General features: G+C 34.6%; 1 protein-coding gene across 3 annotated transcripts in view; it reads left to right on the forward strand.

The window, feature by feature from the left end:
• Positions 1 to 25286, forward strand: part of SHOC2 (SHOC2 leucine rich repeat scaffold protein) — a 110294-nt gene extending 85008 nt beyond the window's left edge. For all 3 annotated transcript variants that reach the window (XM_040486417.1, XM_040486419.1, XM_040486418.1), the window contains 6 exons: positions 8658 to 8788; positions 13061 to 13249; positions 17098 to 17220; positions 20612 to 20749; positions 21079 to 21196; positions 23200 to 25286. In XM_040486417.1, the coding sequence (XP_040342351.1) occupies positions 8658 to 8788; positions 13061 to 13249; positions 17098 to 17220; positions 20612 to 20749; positions 21079 to 21196; positions 23200 to 23408 (908 nt within the window). In that variant the 3' untranslated portion in view covers positions 23409 to 25286. The remainder of the gene's footprint in view (positions 1 to 8657; positions 8789 to 13060; positions 13250 to 17097; positions 17221 to 20611; positions 20750 to 21078; positions 21197 to 23199) is intronic.
• Positions 25287 to 25898: the final 612 nt, after the last annotated feature.

Consider the following 25898-nt stretch of genomic DNA (forward strand, 5'->3'; position numbering starts at 1 on the left):
TCAGTGGAATGTTATATAAAAGCACTTTAAAAAAGCAACTTCTTTTATAAAATTAAAGTCTTGCTCAGTTGTAGAAAGAAAAATAAAGGTTATTTATTGCAAATCAGCTAGGGAAACCAAAATTAAAGATGCTTGAACTGGTATTAATACTCATATCCCTCTCACTGATGCTTAGTCACTGTATATTTCTTAGGATATTATAGATGCTAAACACTTTATTGGTCCTTAAGCGTTATCAGGCAAGTTCTACTGTAGGGGCCTTTATACTTCTTGGTGTCTCTGCTTATGATCTTTCTCTTAAATACCCACATAATTTCCTCTCCTCTTTCAGCTGATCAAATGGATATGTATATATATATAGGGTTTGTTCCTCAATCAGTCCTGGTCTTACTCTTAAATAGTCCAACAATGTTTTGTTTAATATTTTATGCATGTGTCTATATCTCTGTTATGTTAAATAACAATCAAAGGGGGATGAAATTAAAGTACAAAAATGAACAGCCCTGGCAAAAAGAGGAAGTATAGGTGGTAGTGGATGATAACATCTTACATTTACTAGGACTAGGGTCAGGGTGTCTTGGATTTACTTCCTCTGACAAAGAGTGACTTCACCATGTAGCCGCCTTTCTCCTGGATTTCTTAATTGTATGTATCTCTTCTTCTATCAGATTTACTATATTTTAAGTATGTTTATTAATATGAAAACATTTGACTTCATTATTAATCTGTTGTGGTTAAGATACCATCTCAGAATAACACAGATGCCTTGCTTCTAGCATATTCTATGTGATCAGGTTACAAGTATGTATTGGAAATCAATGAGAACTGAAATATTAACAATAAAAAATTTTATTAAAAAAATTTTTAATGTGTATTTTTAAGAAAGAGAGAGAGACAGAGACAGAGAATGAGCAGGGGAGGGGCAGAGAGAAGGAGAGACAGAGTCCAAAGCAGGCTCCAGGCTCTGAGCCGTCAGCACAGAGCCCAATATGGGGCTTAAACTCCTGAACCGCAAGGTCATGACCTGAGCCGAAGTTGGCCAGTTAACCAACTGAGCCACCCGGGTGCCCCAACAATAAGAAAAAATTTAATATTTTATTTATTTTTATATGCTTTGATAGTTTTCAGCAAATGGAGTATTTATAACTGTTAATCCAAATAATGGCAAAGTGAATAAGTAATGTTTATTATAATTTTTTATAATATTGTCATTTTTTTAAGTTTATTATTTTGAGAGAGACAGAGACAGAGCACCCAAGAATGGGAAGGACAGAGAGAGAGAGAGAATGAGAATCCCAAGCAGGGTCCTATGCTCTCAGCACAGTCCTATGTGGGGCCCATACTCAACAAACCATGAGATTATGACCTGAGCTGTAATCAAGAGTCAGACAATCAACTGAGCCACTCAGGTGCCCCTATAATACTGTCATTTATTATTATTAAAATAATTACTTTGCCTTTTCCATCCCTCTCATCCCTAGTATTTTGTATAGCAGAAGGTTGAGATTTGGTGAGAAATTTGAACATTTGGGTCTTGGTCTGTTATAAATCTCAACAGTCTTTTTTTTTTTTTTCAACGTTTATTTATTTTTGGGACAGAGAGAGACAGAGCATGAACGGGGGAGGGGCAGAGAGAGAGGGAGACACAGAATCGGAAACAGGCTCCAGGCTCCGAGCCATCAGCCCAGAACCTGACGTGGGGCTCGAACTCACGGACCGCGAGATCGTGACCTGGCTGAAGTCGGACGCTTAACCGACTGCGCCACCCAGGCGCCCCTAAATCTCAACAGTCTTAATTGACCTTTGAGATTCTTCCTCTTGTTTATTGGAGAAGAGAAATTCACCCCAAAACATTTAGTAGCAAACTAACTGGAATATGGTTCTTCTGATACTTTTCCTTTTTTTTCCTAGTCTACTTCTTGAAAAGTATAACTTAAAATGAAAAACAAACAAACAAAAATGAACACCTGTCCTGCACAGTTGATTTGAGTCCTGAGCAGCTGCTCTACTCTCTTTTTTCTGGACCAGAGAAACTTGCCCTAATTCACAATTGAAATGAGATCTTTTAATTGCCACCTGACAGTCAGTTTTCTAAAAATCACTTTATTTCCTTGCCTTTTTTTTTCTTACAAGTAGACCAAGATGTTTTTACCCCTTTCTTTAATTAACATGAACCCTCCTAGAGTAGTTATCACTGGTTGGCAGTAGTCACTGCCATTTACACCTTGTTCTGTGAAGAAGAGGCAGAAGGAAGTGGGGAGGAGACAGCTGGTTGCAGTTAAGTGAGAGAGTACTTAAAAACATTTAGTCTGTCTGATTTAACCGTTAGTCTACCCTGCTGAGTAAAAAGTATATTCTCTTTCATGTAAATATTTTCTCATTCAAGAGTCAGTTATGACTAAAGAAAATAATTAAACTTCGTTACAGCAGTCATTTTGTTTCGTTAAAGCCTTCTGAGATAACTCTGGTGATTTTCTGAAACCAGTGGTGGATAGTGGTAAAAGGTCTGAAATTGGAAAAAATGTTTTATTTTCTATTTCTTCTCAAATGAGATAAAGAAATCTGCAACAAGACCTGGCCTTCGAGGCTGGATCACAGAACAATTCAGAGATATTTTGTTGCACTGGGCTCTGAAGAAATGTTACAGTAATTATGGTTATAGCAACAAGTAGAGTTTTAATAATTACGTTTTAGGTAATTGCAGTGCAACTTCATATTGCAGCTTTACTAGTTTTCTTTTTAATTGTGGCATTCTTAAAGGTTTTCATTTAAGAATTCTTTATATTGCTTGCTTTTCAGGTTGATATTAGTTTCTTCACCATTTCTGGAAAAAAAAAACCTTTGACATTATTTAATCATTAAAACTGTGTGTCTTTTCTGATTTGTTTTTTTTTTTTTGAGACTTTGTTAAAATAAGATTAAGATCATTTGAGTAAGAAATTTACTCAAAAGTTATACTGAATTAACCTAAAGATGCTGATTATATTTGCTGAAGTTAAAAGCATCCAATTTTAATTCATAGCCATTTGATGTTGCTGTAATTTAAAAATCTGACAGCATAAGAAAGCAAGCTGTCAGAGCAGAGCACAGAACAACTTACATTTAAAGTTAAGCACTTAAAGCTAAATGCCAGTGATTGGCAGTGATCAGCCTACATTTATACACAGAAGCTCAGCAACATTGATTTTATTTCTTAGTCACAATGGCTCAACATTAAAGCAAGCTATGGCTTGATTTCTAGGCTGTGGTTTAGTTTGTGGTAAAACCTGCTTACTGAAAGAGGTTAGAGTTGAAACCACTGCAGCGGGTGAATCACAGTAAATATCAGATTTCTGATGTCCAGGTTTTTTGTCTGGCACAAGAGAGTTTTGATATTTCACCCTTCTTTTTTTTGAGAGTAATGGATTTTGGCAAAATGTGGATGACTCTGAACATGCCATGCTCTCAGTAAAGTGGTAAGGGCTTCACAAATGTGAGCTGTTCATCAGAACAGCATATTCTTACAGATTACAGTTTTGGAAGTTCAACTTCTTCTACCCCACCAAAAAAAGGAAAAAGAAAGTTCAAGAAAGTTGGAGGTACTATTTTTGCTTAAATAACCACTAATTTCTGTATTAGATAATGTCATGTGGTATTTTGACTACATCATTTTCATTTTGTAAATTTTTTTAATGTTTATTTTTGAGAGAGAGCACAAGCACAAGAGGGGCAGAGAGGGAGATACAAGATCGTATTTATTTTTGAGAAAGACAGAGACAGAGTGCAAGCAGGGGAGGAGGGGCAGAGAGAGACACACACACAGAATCTGAAGCAGGCTCCAGGCTCTGAGTTGTTATCAGTGAGCCGGATGGGAGAGCTCAAACTCCTGAACCGTGAGATCATGACCTGAGCTGAAGTCAGATGCTTAATCCACTGAGCCACCCAGGCTCCCCTCATTTTATAATGTTTAAAGAAACCTGTTCTAACTTTTTATTTCTATTTCTATTTTTATTTATTTATTTATTTATTTATTTATTTATTTATTTGAGAGAGAAAGAGAAAGCACATGAGTGGGGAAGGGCAGAAACAGAAGGAGAGAGAATCCCAAGCAGGCTCCATGCTCAGCAGGAGCCCGAAGTGGGGCTTGATCTCTGGAATCCTGAGATCATGACGTGAGCTGAAATCAAGAGTCAGACACTTAACTGACTGAGCCACCCAGGCACCCCCATTCATACTTTTTAATACTGTAGAAACTAAAACATTTTACTGTTTGTCCTCCTCTCTCTATTAGGGAACAAAATGTAAAATCTTAAAATTATATGAGATGCTTTTCTTTCGTTCTCATTTTAAGATAGGGAGGGAAGGAAGGAAGAAATATTTTATTCTTTGCCTCTCCCATGCCCTATGGCCACTATAGCTACAAGGCTGGTCAAGGTGGAAATTTTTCTACACGCAGTGATAACATCTGATTTTAAAGAGCTTCAAAATGTTATAGTAAAAGTTTAATTTGCTATATGAAGTTAAAGGTAAAAAAGGCAGTCAACCTTAGGGAAAAAAATGGAAGTAAGACAGACCATCCCTTTCTGTCCTTCATACCACTGCTTTGCCTGTGGAAGAAACCTCTTTCATTTAATAAAAGGCTGAAGCATTTGCCAAGGAGTCTTTGAAATCTGCCTGAAGAGTAAAGTGCAAAGACTCCATAATTTTGTTCCATCAGTTGACATGCTTCATTCAATCACTGTTAAGAGTAGAATAGTACAGAAATACAATATTTTAAACATTTTTAATTCTGATCAAGACCTAGAAACTTTCTCTAATAACAAAAGATTAGTTATGGTAACCAAATTCTAAATGCTTATCAACTTAAAAGCCCAATAAATAGAAGCAGATTCCTAAAATTTATCGTCCAAAAGCAAAATAACTTTTGAATTTCTCACTTTCAAAATCAGAATAGGGGCACTTGGGTGGCTTAGTCAGTTAAGCATCTGCCGGTTAAGCATCAGGCTTTTAATTTCGGTTCAGGTCATGATCTCATGGTTTTTTAGATCATCCCCCACTGCGGGTTCTGTGTGCACTCGCTCACGCGTGCGTGCTCGCTCGCTCTCTCTCTCTCTCTCTCTCTCTCTCTCAAAATAAATAAATAAACATTAAAGAAAAAAAGATAGTATGAGTGAAGGCCTGCTGTGTGCTTAGCACTGAAGCATACTCTGTGGGGAGATAGAAATATGTAAGGTCTGTTACTTAAAGGGTTTTGTCTATTGGGTGGAGGTAACTCATCTATGAAATGACAACATAAAAACAAGTATAATTAAATGCCATCTTATAGTGAAAACAGTATGCAGCCATAAGTCCAGTGTACAGGAAAATCAGTGAGATCTTGATGGAATGGCCAGGGAAAGCTTCATAAATGAATGAATCTGTTGGACTCCGTATGGAATAAAAATGTATTCCACGAGCACTACAGCATGGACCAACAGCATGGCAGTAAGAATGAACATATTTTGCTTCTGTGTCAAGAGGTATAACAAGCAAACTGGAGCACAATCAGTAGAGATCTTGAAGAATGATTACTTGATATAAGGAGCCCTCTGAGTTTGATTCTTGCTTTGCCAGTAACTAGTTGGTGGCTTTGGTAAGTCTCTTCCCATATCTTATGCTAAAGTCCATGCTTATTACCCTCAGATGGTTCTTTCTCCTGTTTCTTAGGTATTTTATCATCTTTTGCCTTTTTTCTTTTTAATCAGGGTGTCTATCTAAGAATTCAAACCACCACACTCTGTTTTTGCAGTTTATCTCATATCTACCCTTTATGCAGAAGATGAGCCTCACAATGTAAAGTGTCCAAATGTCTTACCTCTACATTAGTATGAAACCTCTCCATAATGTAAAATATTCATTCAAAAAAAGAATGGTAAAAGATTTTGCAGATTTTAAAATTAAAATACTTTAGAATTACAGATTTTTCTTTATCAAAATGTTTTTAAATGACAAAGCTATAGGGGCGCCTGGGTGGCTCAGTCGGTTGAGCGTCCGACTTCGGCTCAGGTCATGCATGATCTCACAGTCTGTGAGTTCGAGCCCCATATGGGGCTCTGTGCTGACAGCTCAGAGCCTGGAGCCTGCTTCCGATTCTGTGTCTCTCTCTCTGCCCCTTCCCTGCTCATGCTCTGTCTCTCTCTGTCTCAAAAATAAATAAAAACATTAAGAAAAATTTAAAAAAAAATAAATGACAAAGCTATAGAAAATTAGGAAAAGGCAAGTTCAAAGAAAAACATTTTAACCTTCTGTAATTCTACCACATAGAGATAACTTTAGTTTTGATATTTTCTTTCCACTCTTTTCCACTTGTTTTTTACATCGTTGAGATCATACAAAATGCATAATTTTTATTACCTTTTTTCACTTAACATCATAAAGTCACATCTTAAAATTTTTGTAACATAATTTTAATAGGTATAGAATATAGCAGAATATAGACATGTTCTATAGAATAAAATCATGTTTTGACCATCTGTTATGTATCACTCATTGTGCTACATATCTTATGCACATTGTATTTAACCCTTAGAGCCACGCTGTGGAATATTTGGTGTTATCCCCACTTTATGGATGAGGAAATAGTCTCAGTTAAGTAACTTTCCCAGAATCCTATAGATCATGTAAAATCCTTTGTTTTGTCTGACACTGTGGTGTCTCCAGTTTAAGTAATTCTTCATGTATTCTTGAGTAAATAGGTTGACCCCATTTTTGTCACTACAAATATGACTATAATTAACATTTCATCATAAAACAGCTTATTTTATTTTTGCCAACCCAACTTTTAAGAAACATTTGTATCATATTCAATGTCATAATACAGTAATAACAATAGTAAATATTTACAATAGTAAATATTATTCTTGCCCTTATTTCTATTCTCTAAATTCTCTGGGGCTTTGGAAAGTCCAAGCCTCAGCTTGTTTTTTTCCCCCTCCAAAATTGACACATCTTACCAGAATGTCATTAGAAAGATTCTAGTGAAGCATCCTTAGTTAATTTAGAAAACATTTTAAAAACAAAATTAATTTGTTTTTGTTAAGTGATAGTTTTTATTGTTGCTTTTGAATTCAGTTTTTTGCCTATTGGAATCTTGGCCCAGTTTCCAGACACTATCATAAGAAAGTAATGTAAATGAAAATAACATACCTCTGGAATAGGTCTAATTACAATTCCTACAGGAATCGAAATGTTTGCTAAGTTTTTCTGCATTATATAATGCTGGCTAGATTTATGGTATTGTCAGGATACTTTATGAATGACTAATCATTGTCTTGGAGATGTAAAGAGTAAGAATTGGCTCTGTTTAATCATTTTTTACAACTTTAATCACTGATCTCTTCAGCAAGAGGGAACAATGCAGATGAGTGATGACTAGATAGGATTATGAGGCATAGTGACAGCCCTCGTGGGGTTCCAGGGCTTAATTTGTGTTAAAAGCTAATTATGTGTTTTCTGTAAGTACTGTGGTAATGTTACATCTCAGAAAGAAAGTTACCCAATAACTTTCTGAGAAATGGTCAAAGCAAAGAGAAAGAAATGGGAAGACTTCAGAAAGTTGGTAGAAGTTGACAGACATCAAAATATTGGTCTCCAAAAAGTTAAGTGTGGCACAGGAGCTATCTACTGCTGTAATTTTTTTAACACTGGTAATACTGTTCAATTTAAAACTAGAGGCTACATTTGATATTTAAACCTGGCCCATCTAAAAATGTGACAGCAACAGTTGTAATGTGAAGTCAGAAAAGAAATTAACCAGCCATGACAAATAGTTACATTGAACTAAATTCTTGTAACTGTTACCTTTTTTTTTTCCCTTTCTGGTATCAAAAATAAACTTGTTCTCTAGTGTATATTGTTTGGGAAATCAAGTTTGATTAAATTTTTTATGATGGCAGGTATCCTCTTATTCATCTATGTAAGCTTACATGTAACTTGCCAATAAACTAGCTATATTTCTACTCTGCTTTTTAATGTATTCAGTTATAGCTAATTTGTGCTTAAATTGGTTATGGTTAGATTATTAAGAGAGAATATAACTTTAACTTTCTAAAAAAATTTTAATGTAAAGGAATTTAAAAGAAAAATTCAGAAATTTTTTACCATCAGGTTGATCTTCAGAAATTTTGGAACGTTTGTATTTAAACTCGTGAAAAATACTGAACCTTTCCAATCTCACAAAATAATTGTGCATTTGTATTTTAAATAATGCCATTTTAGAAATTTGGAAATTTAGTTAAAATTACATGAAAATTTTTATATATAACCATTGTTCTTTGTTGGATCAAGATCCCATATATACAAATGGGATGATTATTATAAATTTAAAAGATACAGTACTTTGTCATTCAATTAGGTCATATCTAAATAGGTCAATTTGTTCTTACAGTATGCCAATACTTTGTAATAATTCATTTTTAAAATTGACTTTATGACTGTGTATTTCATTATTTCTCTAAGACAAGTGGACACAAAAGTGGTTTCAGTTTCATCCTAATTGAAAGGGTAGTGTGTAGTTCCTTGGTGCTAGGAATTAAGGATCCTGCTGAAATAGTACTTCACAGTAATTCATATTACTGCCAGGGAGAGTGACAAGTTCATCAGACTAAAAAAAAAAAAAAAATTCTTTTTTGTGTTCACAGGAAACCTGTCCAGTTTAAGTCGTCTTGGTCTGAGATACAACAGATTGTCAGCAATACCCAGGTCCTTGGCAAAATGCAGTGCCCTTGAAGAGCTGAATTTAGAGAACAATAACATTTCTGCTCTACCAGAGGTGAGAGGTGGTAAATCTTTACAGCTGGGTGAATAATTTGATTATTGAGATTGTTTAAATAATGAGCATGCTACAGACATTTAGCCACCACTAAGATAAATATTCCAAAGAAGAAAGAATAGGTATGATTATAGGAACACACTAATTTTTTTCTTTTTTTATGCCAAAGTAGCCAAAAATGGCTACTTTCCCGTAGAAATCTTTCTTGTGTCGTTTTGGAATTGACAGCAAATGCTATTAAGGAAAAGTTGTATGGTTAGTTGTTTTAAAACTCTACCCCACCCAGTTCAATTATTTTAAGAAGTCCTATAGAAAGATCATACAAGAAAGGAATGAGCTACATAGAATAGAACATACTATTTATTAATCAGATTAATATTAGCCACAACACTTCCATGACCCATATTATTACCCTGCGTATACAATAATATTAAAGCCTATTTAGCATATGCCAGTCACCAAAATTTGTTATTTTTTAACACATTATTATTAATTTGGGTTTTGTTCTATGAAAAAATATTTTCACTTATTTTGCTTAGAGATTTATTGGGCAGAATGCAATATTCTTTTGTCTTTCCTTCTTTTGCTATATATTATTTTATCATACCCACAACTTGTATGTTTGCTTGTGGTTATTCAAGCATAATATCTTACTGTAGTATTCTAACAAATAAAAGAATGGAATTATGGACTTAATTGATTGAACTTTGCAAAAAAAGTCTTTTTTTCCTAAGAAATAAAAATGTTTGATATAAGTGACCTTTTAGACTATTTCTAGTTTTCCCGCGTGTGTGTGTGTGTGTTTGAATTTAAAATAAAGGTACTTTGGGGGCGCCTGGGTGGCTCAGTCGGGTAAGTGTCCCAACTTTGCCTCAGGTCATGATCTCACAGTTTGTGACTTTGAGCCCAGCATTGGACCCTGTGCTGACAGCTCAGAGCCTGGAGCCTGCTTTGGATTGTGTGTCCCCCCTCTCTCTCTGCCCCTCCCATGCTGGCGCATGTGCACTTGCTCTCTCTCTGTCTCTCTCTGTCTCTCTGTTTCTCTCAAAAATAAATAAACGTTAAAAATAAAGTTGCTTTGGGTGGATATTTTCAGATACATACTATGATTTATAACAATTTGAGTACATGAAGCTATGAGCTTGTAGTGATTAGTTTATAAAATAAATGTATTTAATTGATTTTTTAGGGATACAGAAAAAAGTAGTACCTATTAATTTTGCTTCTGTTATTCTGGCCGTTTGGATTTTTAGAAGACTGATCAGAGTACAAAAATGAGTTTTCCAGGATTGTAGTCTTCTAGGATGGACCAGTTTACTGCCACTGCTGTGTGACAGTATCTCACCCTGCGTTTTAAATAGGATAAGGAATAGAATCCACAGATTGTAGATACAGCCCTAACAGCTAGACTGTCTGGATTTTTGTCTTTCTTTGCTAGCGGTAATTTAGAATGGTAAAAATGGGTGAGGTTCTACTATTTAATATCATCCCCTTTGCTAACAGTAATTAGCACAGTATTTAGACCTTGTTGGGATTCTTTTAGGATGTGAGCTTAAATAAGATTGACTACTTTTACAATGTCTGTAAGACTAAATACAAAGACTGGGTACTTATTAAATTTCAAAAAGTGAGAAAATTTAAAAATTTTTTTTATATCCACTTATATGTGGGGGAAACTAATAATTATTAGTATCTCTTAGGATACAGACATTGTGCTAAGTAGTTTCACATAAAATATTTGCGACTGAAATTAGTCAAGATTTATTTTTGATAAGAGAATTATAAAGAGAACAGCTCTCTTCAGTCTTGCTGTGGAAGAAGTGGTGTGTGCGTGTGTGTGCACATGTATTTAAACTGGCCTGTTTTCAGATAGAGAAGCTCTGGGGAAAATCCTTGACTGGCCTTGTCCAAATCTGGGAAAGCATTAAGTCTCAAATAAGTACTTAAAAAAAGTGGTCTGTGTGCTTTGGAAGCAGCATATTCCTAATGCAAATATGTAATTATCTGCATTTATAATGAGCACAGTAAGGAAAACAATAAAATCCATTAGACAGCACTTACTAGACATTCAAGCTGGGTTAGGCATGTAAAATCAGGAAAGTGGTTTTCAGTTGGGGCTCATGGCTGAAATCAGAGCCAGCAAAATGACTATATACTTTTCCATTTGATGACTGTCTGAAAATAGACTAGTTTTAATGTGGACACAAACACATAAAAAGGAATGTAATAAATTCAAGCACATGAGCTTAAGGTGTAAGGCTAGGAGCTCTACATGGATTATCCCATTCAATTCTTCACTATAATCGTACTAATTATTGGGGTATTATCAGCTAGCAAGGGTAATTAGACTTAAGGAGAGTTAGGTTTTTGGCCAAATTTGTTACCTTAAATATTTTTCTGGGAGTACTGTGAGATACATATTGATTGTCTAATTCACTAAAAGTTACAAAACTGGTAAGTGGAAGTCCTAAGTGGGGATCCACATGTGTCTGACTTTAAAACAATGGTGAGCAACTGCAAAGCTTCATCATATGACCTAGGAATGAAAGGTTGGAGACCTGCCTTCTTGTTGCCACTTTTTAGATACCCTCAGTTGTTTGCAAAGAATGTCCATAAAGTTAGCTGTAAGAATAATAAAAGTAACATTTTTGCCATGAGACTCAAAACTTTGTGCATTGTTTCTGTAAAGTAGGATGTAGACATTTTTCTTGAATTGACTGCCATGCGGTTTTCTCACCACTGTCACCTGAGCTCTTCCTTTTATCTGTGCACATCAGTAGACAAATGTTGAAAGCTTCTTAACGTTAAGAATAAAGAACAAGTTTCAGTTCACCATATAATTATACCTTCAATTACATAGTTATTTCATTCCTTCGGCTGGCCTTGCAAATCAGCTGACACTTCAGGTACTAAGTCTTCAGTTTTCTCATGGTATACAGCTGGTATTTGAGCACTATTTAAAATAACACACCTCACATGGTTTGTTTCTTCCCTGCTTTCACTGTTTCTTCTACTTCTGAATATTTAAATTTTTTCCATCCTTCAAGATGTCAGTCTCTTCCTGCTTTTCCAGTTATTCCAGTATTACTTCTTTTCTTTAAATTTAAATAGAGAAGGGACTTACAATTTAAGCACTTATTATATACTAGAGATTGTAAAGCTGTGTATTTTATCTCTTTAAAGTGTCTCCACTACAACTTATAAAATAAGGCATCATCATTTTACAAAGGAATTAATTAAGGCTTGGAGAAATATTTTGCCCAAAGTCACAAGCTACTGAAAGATAGAGCCAGAATTCAGAACTATTTTATAGCCTATACCAGTGTTTCTCAAATATTAATGGGGCTACAAATCACTTGGGAATCTCGTTAAGATTCATATCGATTCTGTAGGAGTGGGACCTAAGAGCCTAGATTTCTAACAAGCTAATGCTACTTTTCTTTCAAACATACTTTGAGTAACAAGAGTCAATTACATGTAATTTATTATTGATTATACAGTTATGTATTATTTTTTTACTATCCGTGTGCTTTATTTCTCTAAATAGGGTTTAGTCTTTTTAATGGCAGAGATTGTTTTGTAATACCTGAACACCTCACACTGTGGTTACATGGTAGGAGGCTGAAGTAAGGGGATATGGGGCTATTCTGTGCAGTAAACACTGGATTGATAGATGGATATTTCCCTCTGAAATTTTCCCATATGGAAAAACAATATTATGTAATATCAGGAAGTGTTATCTTCTGAATCGAATATTCCTTAGAGGAGCCATTAAATTACTGCATAACAGCTTACTCTGAGCCAGGTATTATGTTAATAATAATTTAGAGGATAATTAACTCAGACCTGAATAGGTTTGGTCACATAGCAAGTGGCAGGGCTGGGACTCAGACCCAGGACTGTCGGATGCCAAAGATTCTGCTCTGCAAATTTCTTAAACTGGACGTTCAGGAGATAACCTCTTACAGACATATTTTCTTCATTGAGTGTTTTAAATAAGCTGAAGCCAATGAATAAAAACCAGAGTTTATATGAGTTTTCTGTTCTTTGTAAAATCTGAAAATCTGACTGTTGGCTTCACATTCCTATAAGGCAACAATTAGCTAGAGCTGAGTAGTGACTGCTCTGTATGAGGCATTACAGAGCCATCCCAACCAGTCTCTGTCATTTGTTACCTGTAAGGCCCTTTGAGGCATTTGTGACTGTTGCTGTGTACTCTGAAGTAAATCTTGTTACAGTTCTGATTCCTATGTTTATTTTATTTGTTTACAGAGTCTTCTATCAAGTCTTGTGAAACTGAACAGTTTGACCTTAGCTAGAAATTGCTTCCAGTTATATCCAGTAGGTGGTCCATCTCAGTTTTCCACCATCTATTCCCTCAACATGGAACACAATCGAATCAATAAAATCCCATTTGGAATTTTCTCCAGAGCAAAAGTATTAAGTAAGCTAAATATGAAGGTAAGCCTCTGTTTGTATTGAGGGGGAACAATTTGCTCCTATTACTAGTACTTCTATTAATTTTCTCTATCAGTGTGGAGAATAGGTACTTGTGTTTTGCTGATGGGGTCTAAACTGATAAACTGATAATGATAGTTCAGGGCAATTTGTATTAGATAACAAATATTTTAGCATTTTGTCCTAAAGAAATAATCATGAATGTCCATAAAAGCACAGTTGTAGGGATATTTATTGTAGAGCTTTCTGTTTAACTGTTTAATTGGTACCAACTTAGTAAAGATTTCATTTTTTTAAAACTCCTGTATCTTCAATGGAATTCTCTGAAGTCATTAAAAATAATACTCTAGTTAGGAGAATATTAAATGCCAGTTGAAACATTCTCAGTTTATTAACTAGAAAAAAGTTACAGTATGCAAGACTTTCCACAGTTTTTAAAAACTATTCTTAACGTTCATAATTAAATACTAGATATCTGTAGATTTATATGTATACATATAACCAACATTTATCAAAATGTTTATTTTTGGATATCAGAACTATGGATGGTCTTTTTTATTGAGGAATAACTGACATTGTATTTCAGTTGTACAACATAATGGTTCAATATTTGTATATTGGGAAATGATCATCACAATAAGTCTACTTAGCACTGATCGCCATACATACTTACAGAATTTTTTTTTCTTGTGATGAGAACTTCTAAGATTTAGTCTCTTAACAACTTTCAGATATGTAATACAGTATTATTAACTGTAGCTGCCATGCTGTATCTGACAGCGTCATGACTTATTTTGACTCTGTTCACCTAGTTTTCCCACCTAACCTTCACTTCTGACAACCATCAATATGTTCTTTTTATTTTTGAGTTTGGTGTTTTGTTTTGTTTTGATTCTGCATAAGTGAGATCATATGGTATCTGTCTTTCTCCATCTGATTTACTTCACTGAACATGATGCTCTCAAGGTCCATTCATGTTGTCACAAATGACAAGATTTTTTATGGCTGAATACTCTGTGTGTGTGTGTGTGTGTGTGTGTGTGTGTGTACTGAAACTTCTTTATTCATTCATCTGTGGACACTTAGGTTGCTTCCGTATCTTGGCTATCGTAAATAATGCTGCAATGAACAGGGGGTTGCATATGTCTTTTTGAGTTAATGTTGTCATTTCCTTCAGATAAATACCAAGAAGTGGGATTGGGGGATTATATGGTAATTCTACTTTTGATTTTTTGAGGAACCTCCATACCATTTTCCATAGTTGCTGCACCCATTTACATTCCCACCAACAGTGCACAAAGGTTCTCTTATTTTTCTTATCTTCACCAATACTTGTTGTTTCTTGTCTTTTTGCTAACAACCATTCTGATAGGTGTGAGATGGTATCTCATTGTGGTTTTGATTTGCATTTTCCTGATGACTAGTGATGTTGAACATCTTTTCATGTACCTGTTGGCCATCTGTATGTCTTTGGGAAAATGTCTATCCACATCTGCTGCCTATTTTTTAATCGGATTGTTCTTTTGCTATTGAGTTATAGGGATTCTTCATATATTTTGGATGTTAACCCCTTATGAGATACATTACTTCGAAGTATTTTCTTTTGATGGGTGATCTTTAGTTTCTTTTTGCTTATCTACATTCTCTACAGTGAATATGTTTCATTTTATAATAAAAAAGGAGGAACGAAATGAAACCTGATTTTTCCAATGATTTAATTTATAGTGAATAAACTTTAGGCTGAGAGGTGATAAATAAATTGGCCATATAGCTAATTTATGGCTGCAGTGTAGGAATCCAGGAGACCTAGATTTCCTGCTTCCAGGTATAAGTGTTCTTTCTGTTGTATCTTACTACATTCTTTTATCTTTGGTGAACTATTTCAGCATAATTGTGGTTCTTTAAACTGTAGTCTAAATGTACAATTTATTGATTCTATCTATACTTGTTCATACATATTTATTATTCTTTAGAAGTATGTAAGTGAACTAGTGGAAATTCAAGATAATCTTATAATCTTAAGCAGGTATAAAATGTATTGTTCATCATTTCAGTTACATAAGATTTACCAGTGGTAATGGTATTAATTCTGAATGGTCAGTTTAATAAGAGGCTTAGAACAGCAGCAGTCCAGGTGTTCATTGACTTTTGCATTTGATGATACATTTTTATAGATATGACATTATTGTACTGTTAGTTTAGGAAGGCTTGTTGTTTTCAGTGAAATAAAAGTTTGAGCAGATCTTTGCCTTAATTTTTCTTCAGTATGACAAATGTTTAATAAAACTTTTTTTGAAAGAAGTCAAAATGAAACCTGACATTTTCCTCCTCATATAAGCACCAGCAGTAAATTTTTTTTAATGAAAATGCCTTATACAATTAATTATCAGTAGTTAATAAGTTTAATTGTTACAGTGGGGGCACCTGGATGGCTCTCAGTCGGTTTAGCATATGACTTCAGTTCAGGTTATGATCTCATGTTTGTGGCTTTGAGCCTTGCGTCATGCTCTGTGCTGACAGCTCAGAGCCTGGAGCCTGCTTCGGATTTTGTCTCTTTCTCTGCCCCTCTCCCACTTGCACTCCGTGTCTGTCTGTCTGTCTGTCTGTCTCTCTCTCTCTCTCTCTCTCTCTCAAAAATAAGCATTAAAAATTTTGTTTAATGTTATACTGAATAGGTAATAAATATAAATATTATAATAAAATAAAAACTTGGTTTCAAATGGATGTTTGCTACTTTAGATTTATGGATGGTTTTGTGTAAAATGAGACAAGTAATCCATGTATATTGCAGAAAAAATTTAAAATACAGATTAACAAAAAGGACATAAAATAATCCTACCACTGAGAGGTAGCATCACTGTTAACACATTAGTGAACATCAGGGTACTGATGGTCCTCTTTTGATACCAAAAGGCCCAACAAAAACAGTGTGGTAAGAGTTATTGATGAAGATGTGTTTAGACATAGACACGAAGAAGCAAGAAGAAAAATAGTGAATCACTGGCATATATTTCACTTTTTTCTGCATATAGCAATATCTACTTTTTTTTTTAATGTCTATTTTTGAGAAAGCACCAGCAGGGGAGGGGCAGAGAGAGAGGGGGACAGAGTTCGAAGTGGGCTCTGCAATGACAGCAGTGAGCCCAATGCAGGGCTCAAACTCACGAACCGTGAGATCATGACTTGAGCCAAAGTTAGACACTCAACTGACTGAACCACCCAGGCATCCCTATATATATCTCATTTTTAAACAAAATTAGTATCCTACTGTTTCATCATCTGTTTTTATTATTCACTGAAAAATGTATTTTTACCATCTCTTATATGGATTTTTAAAGTATAATTGTGGATACTTCCAATTAGTGTTTTAATGATTTAATTTGCTGTCTTCTTTAGACTTTTTTTCTCTCCTATTTATTGCTCAGTATTTCTAGAATAGCTGAGCTTATTTGGTTTCCTCATGGGCTATAATTAGATGTTTCTTCTTCTATTGTGCTCATGACCATCCACATTTTATTCCATGATTGCTGTATATTATTGTGAAATGGGGAAAACCTGGTTTTCACTGGAACCTTTGACATCTCAGTGTTAGGTCTGTATAATCTATTTTTCCATATCCAATACTGATAATCACATAAGGAACAAGCTTCCAGTTCAAAATAAAAACCTAATTACTGTCTGAAAAACTTTGGAGGCTTATATTTTTTGTTGCTTTTAAATTTCTTTATTTGGATATCAAAAAGGGGAATAAAGTTTTGTGTTTAAGCATTCTCTGTCCATAGGGAGGTATATATATGGAGCTTAGTTTTTGTGGTTCTACCTTGGTTACTTTTTTTTTTTGTCTTTGCCAGGACAATCAGTTGACATCACTTCCCTTGGATTTTGGAACTTGGACCAGTATGGTAGAATTGAATTTAGCCACTAATCAGCTCACAAAGATTCCTGAGGATGTGTCTGGTCTTGTTTCTCTTGAGGTGAGTATAAAAGAGCCGTTTATTTAGAACTCCTTAAACCTTCGGCAGTTACCTCACTTACAAACTTTCCAGTTCAAATAAGCAATTTCTTTGGGAGAAGATCATATGTAAAAATATTAGAGCTCTCTTAAACCTACAACTCCATTAGCTTGATGAAGTGTGAACATAATCTGGGCTCAATGCTTCTGAATTACTCTTGTCCACTAAAAGTTGGTAGGTTTGAATGCTATAATGTGTCTTTGAAAGAAAAGGTCTCTAAAATTTAGCATATTTTAGAACATATTTTTTCCCTTAACTGTGTTCAAGAATCCTGCACTCCTGGATAGGAAGAACAAATATTGTTAAAATGTCGATACTACCCAAAGCAATCTACATATTCAGTGCAATCCCTATCAAAGTAACACCAGCATTCTTCACAGAGCTAGAACAAATAATCCTAAGATTTGTGTGGAACCAGAAAAGACCCCGAATAGCCAAAGCAATCTTGAAAAAGAAAACCAAAGCAGGAGGCATCACAATCCCAGACTTCAATCTATACTACAAAGCTTAATCATCAAGGCAGTATGGTATTGGCATAAGAACAGACACTCAGATCAATGGATCAGAAGAGAGAACCCAGAAATGGACCCACAAACGTAGGGCCAACTAATCTTTGACAAAGCAGAAAAGAATATCCAATGGAATAAAGACAGTCTCTTCAGCAAGTGGTGCTGGGAAAACTGGACAGCGACATGCAGAAGAATGAACCTGGACCACTTTCTTACACCATACACAAAAATAAACTCAAAATGGATGAAAGACCTCAATGTAAGACAGGAAGCTGTCAAAATCCTCAAGGAGAAAGCAGGCAAAAACCTCTTTGATCTTGCCCACAGCAACTTCTTACTCAACACATCTCTGGAGGCAAGGGAAACAAAAGCAAAAATGAACTACTGGGACCTCATCAAACTAAAAAGCTTCTGCACAGCAAAGGAAACAGTCAGCAAAACTAAAAGGCAGCCGATGGAATGGGAGAAGATATTTGCAAATGACATATCAGATAAAGGGTTAGTATCCAAAATCTATAAAGAACTTCTCAAACTCAACACCCAAAAAACAAATAATCCAGTGAAGAAATGGGCAAAAGACATGAATAGACACTTCTCCAAGGAAGACATCCAGATGGCCAACCAACACATGAAAAAACGCTCAACATCACTCATCATCAGGGAAATACAAATCAAAACCACAATGAGATACCACCTTACACCTGTCAGAATGGCTAACATTAACAACTCAGGCAGCAACAGCAGCACTATCGACAATAGCCAAAGTATGGAAAGACCCCAAATGCCCATCGATGGATGAATGGATAAAGAAGATGTGGGGGGTGTGTGTGTGTATGTGTATGATGGAGTATTGGCAATCAAAAAGAATAAAATCTTGCCATTTGCAACTACATGGATGGAACTGGAGGGTATTATGCTAAGTGAAATTAGAGAAAGAAAAATCGTATGACTTCACTCATATGAGGACCTTAAGAAACAAAACAGATGAACATAAGGGAAGGGAAACAAAAATAATACAAAAACAGGGAGGGGGACAAAACAGAAGAGACTCATGAATATAGAGAACAAACAGAGTTGCTGGAGGGGTTGTGGGAGGGGGGGATGGCTAAATGGGTAAGAAATCTACTCCTGAAATCATTGTTTCACTATATCCGAACTAATTTGGATGTAAATTTTATTATTTTTTTTTAATTTTTTTTTTTTCAGCGTTTATTTATTTTTGGGACAGAGAGAGACAGAGCATGAATGGGGGAGGGGCAGAGAGAGAGGGAGACACAGAATCGGAAACAGGCTCCAGGCTCCGAGCCATCAGCCCAGAGCCTGACGCGGGGCTCGAACTCACGGACCGCGATATCGTGACCTGGCTGAAGTCGGACGCTTAACCGACTGCACCACCCAGGCGCCCCTGGATGTAAATTTTAAAAAATAAAATTATTAAACAAAAAAAACCCACACAAAACCAAAAAAAAAAAAAACAAACAAGAATCCTGTACTGTTGTCTACCAAAATAATTCTAGATTCCTCAGACTGGCATTGAGAACCTTTCATACGATTCTGGCCCACTTTTACATCCTATTTACCCATATATTCTTTTATTTACTAATTAGACTGTTTTCTTTGTTGGAAATTTGTGCGTGTTTCTAACTCTGCACATTTAGTCTTACTGTTCCCAATATCTAGAATGCCCTCCCCTCATCCCTTTAATTTTTTCTTTTAAAAATTTTTTCCATAATTAAGATTCATCTTAATGTTCTCTTTAGTCAAGGATGATTTCTCCTGCTTCTGAGTCCCTAGAATTTTCATCCTTTTGATGAAAAAGCTTACTAATAGTAAAATATTTTTTAAAAGTTTCCTCTGTATCCATGTTTTTAAAAAAAAATCTAATTTCTTTTTTTTTAATCATTTTATTTAGTAAGCCAAAATAGTATGGCATAATGGTTAAAAAGCATGAGCTTTGAAGCAAGACAGATCTAGGTACAATTCCACTTTTATCTCTATGGATTTAACTTGCCCAAGCTTCTGTTTCCTCAGCTGTGAAATGAAGAAGATAGTATTTACCTCACAGGCTGTAGTTAGGATTAAATGTGATAACACACATACGCAATGCATTTAGTGCCTTGCAAGTAGTAAACTCAATAAATAATAGCTATTATCATTTTTTGGTCTTATTACATATGTTCATTTTACTATGTATGGTATAACTTTGGGGAAAACAAGTGGGCATAAAATATTAGCCCAAAACCTTATGTAGGTCTTTCCATTCAGTGCTCTTTTCACTGTCCCATACCCAGTATTGTCTCCCTACTTTCTCCACCACCACCACTGTAATTTCTCTAAGAAGAGGAACTATCTTTCTCAACCACTTTTTTCTCTCTTCAGTGTATTACAGGATGGCTTGCAATGTAATAAATATACCATAGCTAATAACTGTAGGGCTTTGAATTAGCAGTTTAGAAATCAGTTGTTAACCACCCTTAAATGATAGTTTGTAAGGGGTTTTGAACAAATAAGTGGCTTCCTATCAGATTCCCATTTGTAATCATTCAGTATCAAAACACCATTAACTATATGAATTTTAGTGCAAGTAGTTAATTTTACATTTTTTTGTAATATGGTTAAAGTTAAACTTTTGCTTTCATTAGCTTTGACTTAAAATCTTTTATTTCCAGTAACTATGGTGGTTTTTTTAAGAATAGTAAATTAAATGTTTTATGTTATATAAATGAACATTACCCTTAATATTCACTGTTTAGAAAATTAGTAGTTATTAAATTTTAAGCCACACATGGTAATATATAACTCCATTTCTTGAGTTACTAAATACTGTCAATAATTTCTCTTAGGTTCTAATACTGTCAAACAATCTTCTAAAAAAGCTTCCCCATGGTCTTGGAAACCTTAGGAAGTTAAGAGAATTGGATCTAGAAGAGAACAAATTGGAGTCCTTGCCAAATGAAATTGCTTATCTTAAGGATTTACAGGTAAAACATTATCCTGGTGATTTTATAGTTCTATGACTAAAGTTTTTGGGGTGCATTCCAAATTGTGCATTTTTCTTAAGAATTTGATCTAATTCTTGAATTAGAGATTTTTCTGTTGTAGCAGTAAGGCTCAGTTTTATGCTTATGTAGCCTGCTTTTTGCTTCCTAACAAATGATATATTTTGAAAGTTAAAATTTATTGAGTGATTCTTACCCAATGTAATTTACCTATTAATTTATCTTATTAGTTTAGTAGATGTATTGTTTTACATTTACATCAGTAGTAAGAAATATATATGTATTTCTCTTTTGTTTTGTTAATCTTTTAGAAATTAGTCTTGACAAACAACCAGTTGACTACCCTTCCTAGAGGCATTGGTCACCTTACCAATCTCACACATCTAGGCCTTGGAGAGAACCTACTTACTCATCTTCCTGAAGAAATTGGTATGAAACTTTTGGATGCTTGACTGTACTTACTAATTTGCTCTTGTATGTTCAAGCAGTGTTTCAGAAAGGACAAATCTGTTTTTGTCATCTGATGTTACATCAGAGTCAAGATTTTTTATTTTGTATTTTTATAGAGCACCAGTTCTTAGTTCGTTGGTTGGTTTTGGTGAGATTTCCACATGGGGTATTAGAGTTAATATTTTATTTGAGAATGTTTTAGCATATTTACATTTCCAATAGGTTTAACCTTATTTTAGAAAAGTTATCCTCTTGTTTCCTCTACATTTAAAAATTATATAAACTTGAATTAAATTAGTAATATCCAATGCCAAAAGAACATTTCCTTATGAGGTTTTAGGATATTTGATTAAATTAATATTTGACACTACTTTCAAATTTTCTAAGTGTTCATATCCATCATTTCATATAATCAATGTGACTACCTTGAATTTTAGGCAATTCAAGTTGTAACCCCATTTTACAAAGAGAATCGATTGAGGTCACATTATAGTTCTTAAATTAGTAGTTTCACGCATTATTTTCTTGCATATATACCATGCTGTTTCAGACGCTTTTTAGAATAGTGATTAAGAATGAGTTTGGAATTGGGTGCCTGGGTGGCTCAGCTGGTTAAGTGTCTGACTCTTGATTTCAGCTCAGGTCATGATCCTCATGGTTGTGAGATCGAGCTCCATGTTGGGCTCCACTCAGGGTGTGGAGCCTGCTTAAGATTCTCTGTCCCCCTCTTCCTCTGCTTGTGTGTGCACGTGCTAGCTCGCTCACTCTCTCCCTCTCTCTCCCCCCCCCACGTCTCTCTCTCTCAAAAATAATGATTTTGAAGTTATAATGTAATTATACTTCAATTAAAAAAAAAGAAGTAAAATAGACAATTCAAAATCTGGCCGTGCTGCTCATTGGCTTTATGGCTTTGGATAAACCATAAGCCTTTAGGTTTTCTACTTGTGCAAAGGAAGGATGATAATAGTAACTTCTCATAGGGTTGCTCTGAATATTAAGTAAAATCTTAAATGTGAATATCCATTACCTGGTAGCCATTATTTTCATTAGTCTTCTGCATACAGCTATCAAATATTACAGATTTTGAAGTTTAAAAATTAGAAAACACTGGAGGTGACTTCATTTTTAGTATGTTTATTCATCTAGCCTCATGTGATTGCAGGAGACGTTTGCCTACAAAGTGTGAATATCCTAAGAGAGTCTAAGATAAATTTTTCAAAGATTACATAAGTTGATTTTTGGCTTCCTGCCACATATGTGATAACCTCTCTTTGTGAAGGATTTATATACCCAGTAACAAAAATCTTTCCACATGATAAATTTATTAGTAAAAGAGATTATCACAGTATCTATAATAGGAAAGTGATGATAAGCACTGATTTACAATAAACTTACCTCTGGAGTTTTGAAAAAATGCATACCAATGCCAAGTTGTTCTGAACAGAATCCTTGGAGATACAGCATGTGTGTTAAAAAAAAAAATACAAGTTTAAAAACCTACCATAAAGGAAGAAATTCTGGTTTAATTGGTATGGAGTGTGACCTGGATATAAGGGTTCTTTAAATTGGCCCCACTTGATTTGAATATGCAACAAAATCTAAGACCATGGTTATAGAGCTTTAAAACTAAGAGACGAGAGGAAGAGGAAATATGTATTCAGTGTATATAATGCCCACATCATTCCCAATTGAATTTCTAAAATAGTAATGAATTAAAAAAAATTTTTTTTAATGTTTTCTTATCTGAGAGACAGAGAGCAAGCAGGGAAGGGGCAGAGAGAGAGGGAGACACAGAGTCAGAAGCAGGCTCCAGGCTCTGAGCTGTCAGCATAGAGCCCGACGTGGGGCTCGAACCCACAAACAGTGAGATCATGACCTGAGCCGAAGTCGGACACTTAACCAATTGAGCCACCCAGGTGCCCCTAAAATAGTAATGAATTTGTTAAAAAATAGTAATTGATTTTCTTTTTCTTTTTTTACAGGTACACTGGAGAACCTAGAAGAACTGTATTTGAATGACAACCCCAATCTACATAGCCTTCCCTTTGAGCTGGCTCTTTGCAGCAAGCTTTCAATCATGAGTATTGAGAACTGTCCACTCAGTCACCTTCCACCTCAGATTGTTGCTGGGGGTCCTTCTTTTATCATTCAGTTCCTAAAGATGCAGGGTCCATATCGTGCCATGGTCTGATACAAATCTGCTGGTCCCACACACTGTTCAAAAATAGACTGCCATTAATGTTTCATATCTATATCTGTATCTATTTATGTAGATATCGATATATTTGGCAGATTTATAAAGACTGCATTATGTGTTTCTGCTAATAGAGGAATCATAGCCATTTAGATTTTTTTTTTTAATTCTGTACAAAAGGCTTATATAAGTTTTCTTTGCTGAACTTGATGGATGTTTTTCTGTTGTGTAATATGATAATGCCAGTTTGCTTAAAACATTTGCCAACAAATTATGAAGTTATTAAATTTAAGGGCCAGAGGTAGTATAGTTACATATACTTTCTCTTAGCAAAAATAATGGACAGTTTTGTTGCAACTTTTTGTATACATTTTCCCCTTACCAATTATCAGATCATTATAGTATTATAGGCCCTAAAAGTAGAATTTTTCTTTAACTTATTTTGAAATTTGAGATTTAAATTTTATATATTGTTTACAGTCAGAGTAAATCACTGGATTTTTTGTTGTTGTTGTTTGATTTGCTCTGTTTTAATCAGTGAAATCTAGTTTATATCCTCTGCTAAAGAATTTGCATCAGCTGGTTTAAATATTAAAAGATATTTGCTTGTTGAAACAACTGGCAAGTGAAAAGATTACAGTCAAAAATTCTAGAATTCTTTTAATTGTGTTTCTCTGATCAATTGTAAAGCAAAATATCTGAAGTGAGTCTTTAGGTTGGGGGGAGGGTATTGAGACCTTTTCTAGTATAAATAAATATCTTTTCTTAAGTTTGGGGGAACAGAAACTTGTAGTATGAAAGTTTTCACTCCTGAAAGTTGCAGAATGACAAAAACTAACAATAATTTGGCAAAACAAAAACAAAAACAAACCCTACACACACATTCTATATATGTATATACAATGCTATATAGATATGTATTTATTATATCATAAACTACAATAGGTAACTTTAAGGATTTCTCCCTAGCCTTGTACAATGAAATGAATGTTTTTCTTTGAACACTGCAATATATGTATGTTTCAAGGTTATTTAACAGTGTACTATGGTTTTATATCTTAACTTGCCTTGTACATCTTTCAGTTCTGGAATATCTGCGTCTAAGCACAATATCTTCACACTGTGCTGTATTGCTGCTGAACTAAATGCACTTTTCCCCACATGTGGGGCACTGGCTTCAAACAATTCAGTTCAGTACCATTGATTTTAATCTCATCTTTCCTTTCTTGGTAGTTGTTAATACAATTATGGAGAAGAGGCACATTGTATAGAAGCCATTGACAGTTCAGTGGAAGTTCTGTAAGATGTGCATGTGCTATTTGATACATTTTCTTTTGCTTTACTGCTTTTAAGGCTAGCAGTATTGTAAGTGTGTGCCCCTTATACAGTAATCTTACTTTTGGTAGTGTCAGCCTAAGTCGATTTAATTATTGAAGACACAGAGCAAGTGCATTCTAGATATCATCCTAGAAAACACTTCCCATATAACGAATATTATGTATAATTAAGTATTGCTGCTTGGTTTTCTTTTTTTTTTCCCCCATTTAGATGGGCATTGTGTTTTAAATAAAACCATTTTTTAATTGAAGCTGTATTAAGGTAGAAATTTGGAATGTTTTGCTTTTTCTGGCACTCAAAATCAAGACTAAGTTTGTGGTTGAACCTGTATTCATAATTGGCAATTTTTTAAGGAACAAGTAAGAAATGGAAGGCAGGTGAAGATATAAAACCCTAGAATGCTTAAATGTGCTGTAAAACTATTGTAGATGTCACTGGATTTTACCAAGTAATATCCTTTCTTCTTTTTTTCCATCTACTGTGGCTTTTCAGTTAAAATTTTGTTTATAAAAGGAATTTGTTTATTACAGCTCTATATACCTGTGTGTATGTGTGGTTTTTTAAAAAATATCATATCCAGGTGTGTTTATGTATAAAGATGATAGAACTTGAACTTTAAAGGCAGTAACCTAATGTTTTTTTTTTTTGAGAGAAAAGGTTATTGTTTCTTAAAAATGAAAATAGATTTGATTTTTAAAACATTTTGGTTCCCCTGCTGTCATTTATGTTAGTCTTCAACAGAAAGAAATGCAGAAGGATCACACTCTTAACGTGTACAAGTGATGTTCTAGGCAAACCATATATAGCTGAGGACTTCTATAAAAAAGTTGTAAGAAGTATAAAACATATGTCCTTTTTAAGGCTGCTACCTTGTAAGAGCCCATGAATTTTGTTACTTCTAACAAGAAACTAAGTGGACTCTAATTGGGATACCCTTATGAAATTGATATTTAATATTTAAATAGTTTAGGGATACTGTTCAATGACTACATATAAGCAAATACTTTTCCTGAAACTGCAGTGGGACTCATTGGCATATCCAAACATTTTTCTTTCTTTTGAAGAAATCAGGTTTAGTCTCTCCATAAGGCTCAGTAAGTCTAAAAAAACGGGGGGAGGGGGGGGTTAGAATGTTACATTGTAAAAAGT

Source organism: Herpailurus yagouaroundi, unplaced genomic scaffold (assembly GCF_014898765.1).
Source record: "Herpailurus yagouaroundi ecotype Mexico unplaced genomic scaffold, PumYag 163, whole genome shotgun sequence".
Classification (NCBI taxonomy): Eukaryota; Metazoa; Chordata; class Mammalia; order Carnivora; family Felidae; genus Herpailurus; species Herpailurus yagouaroundi.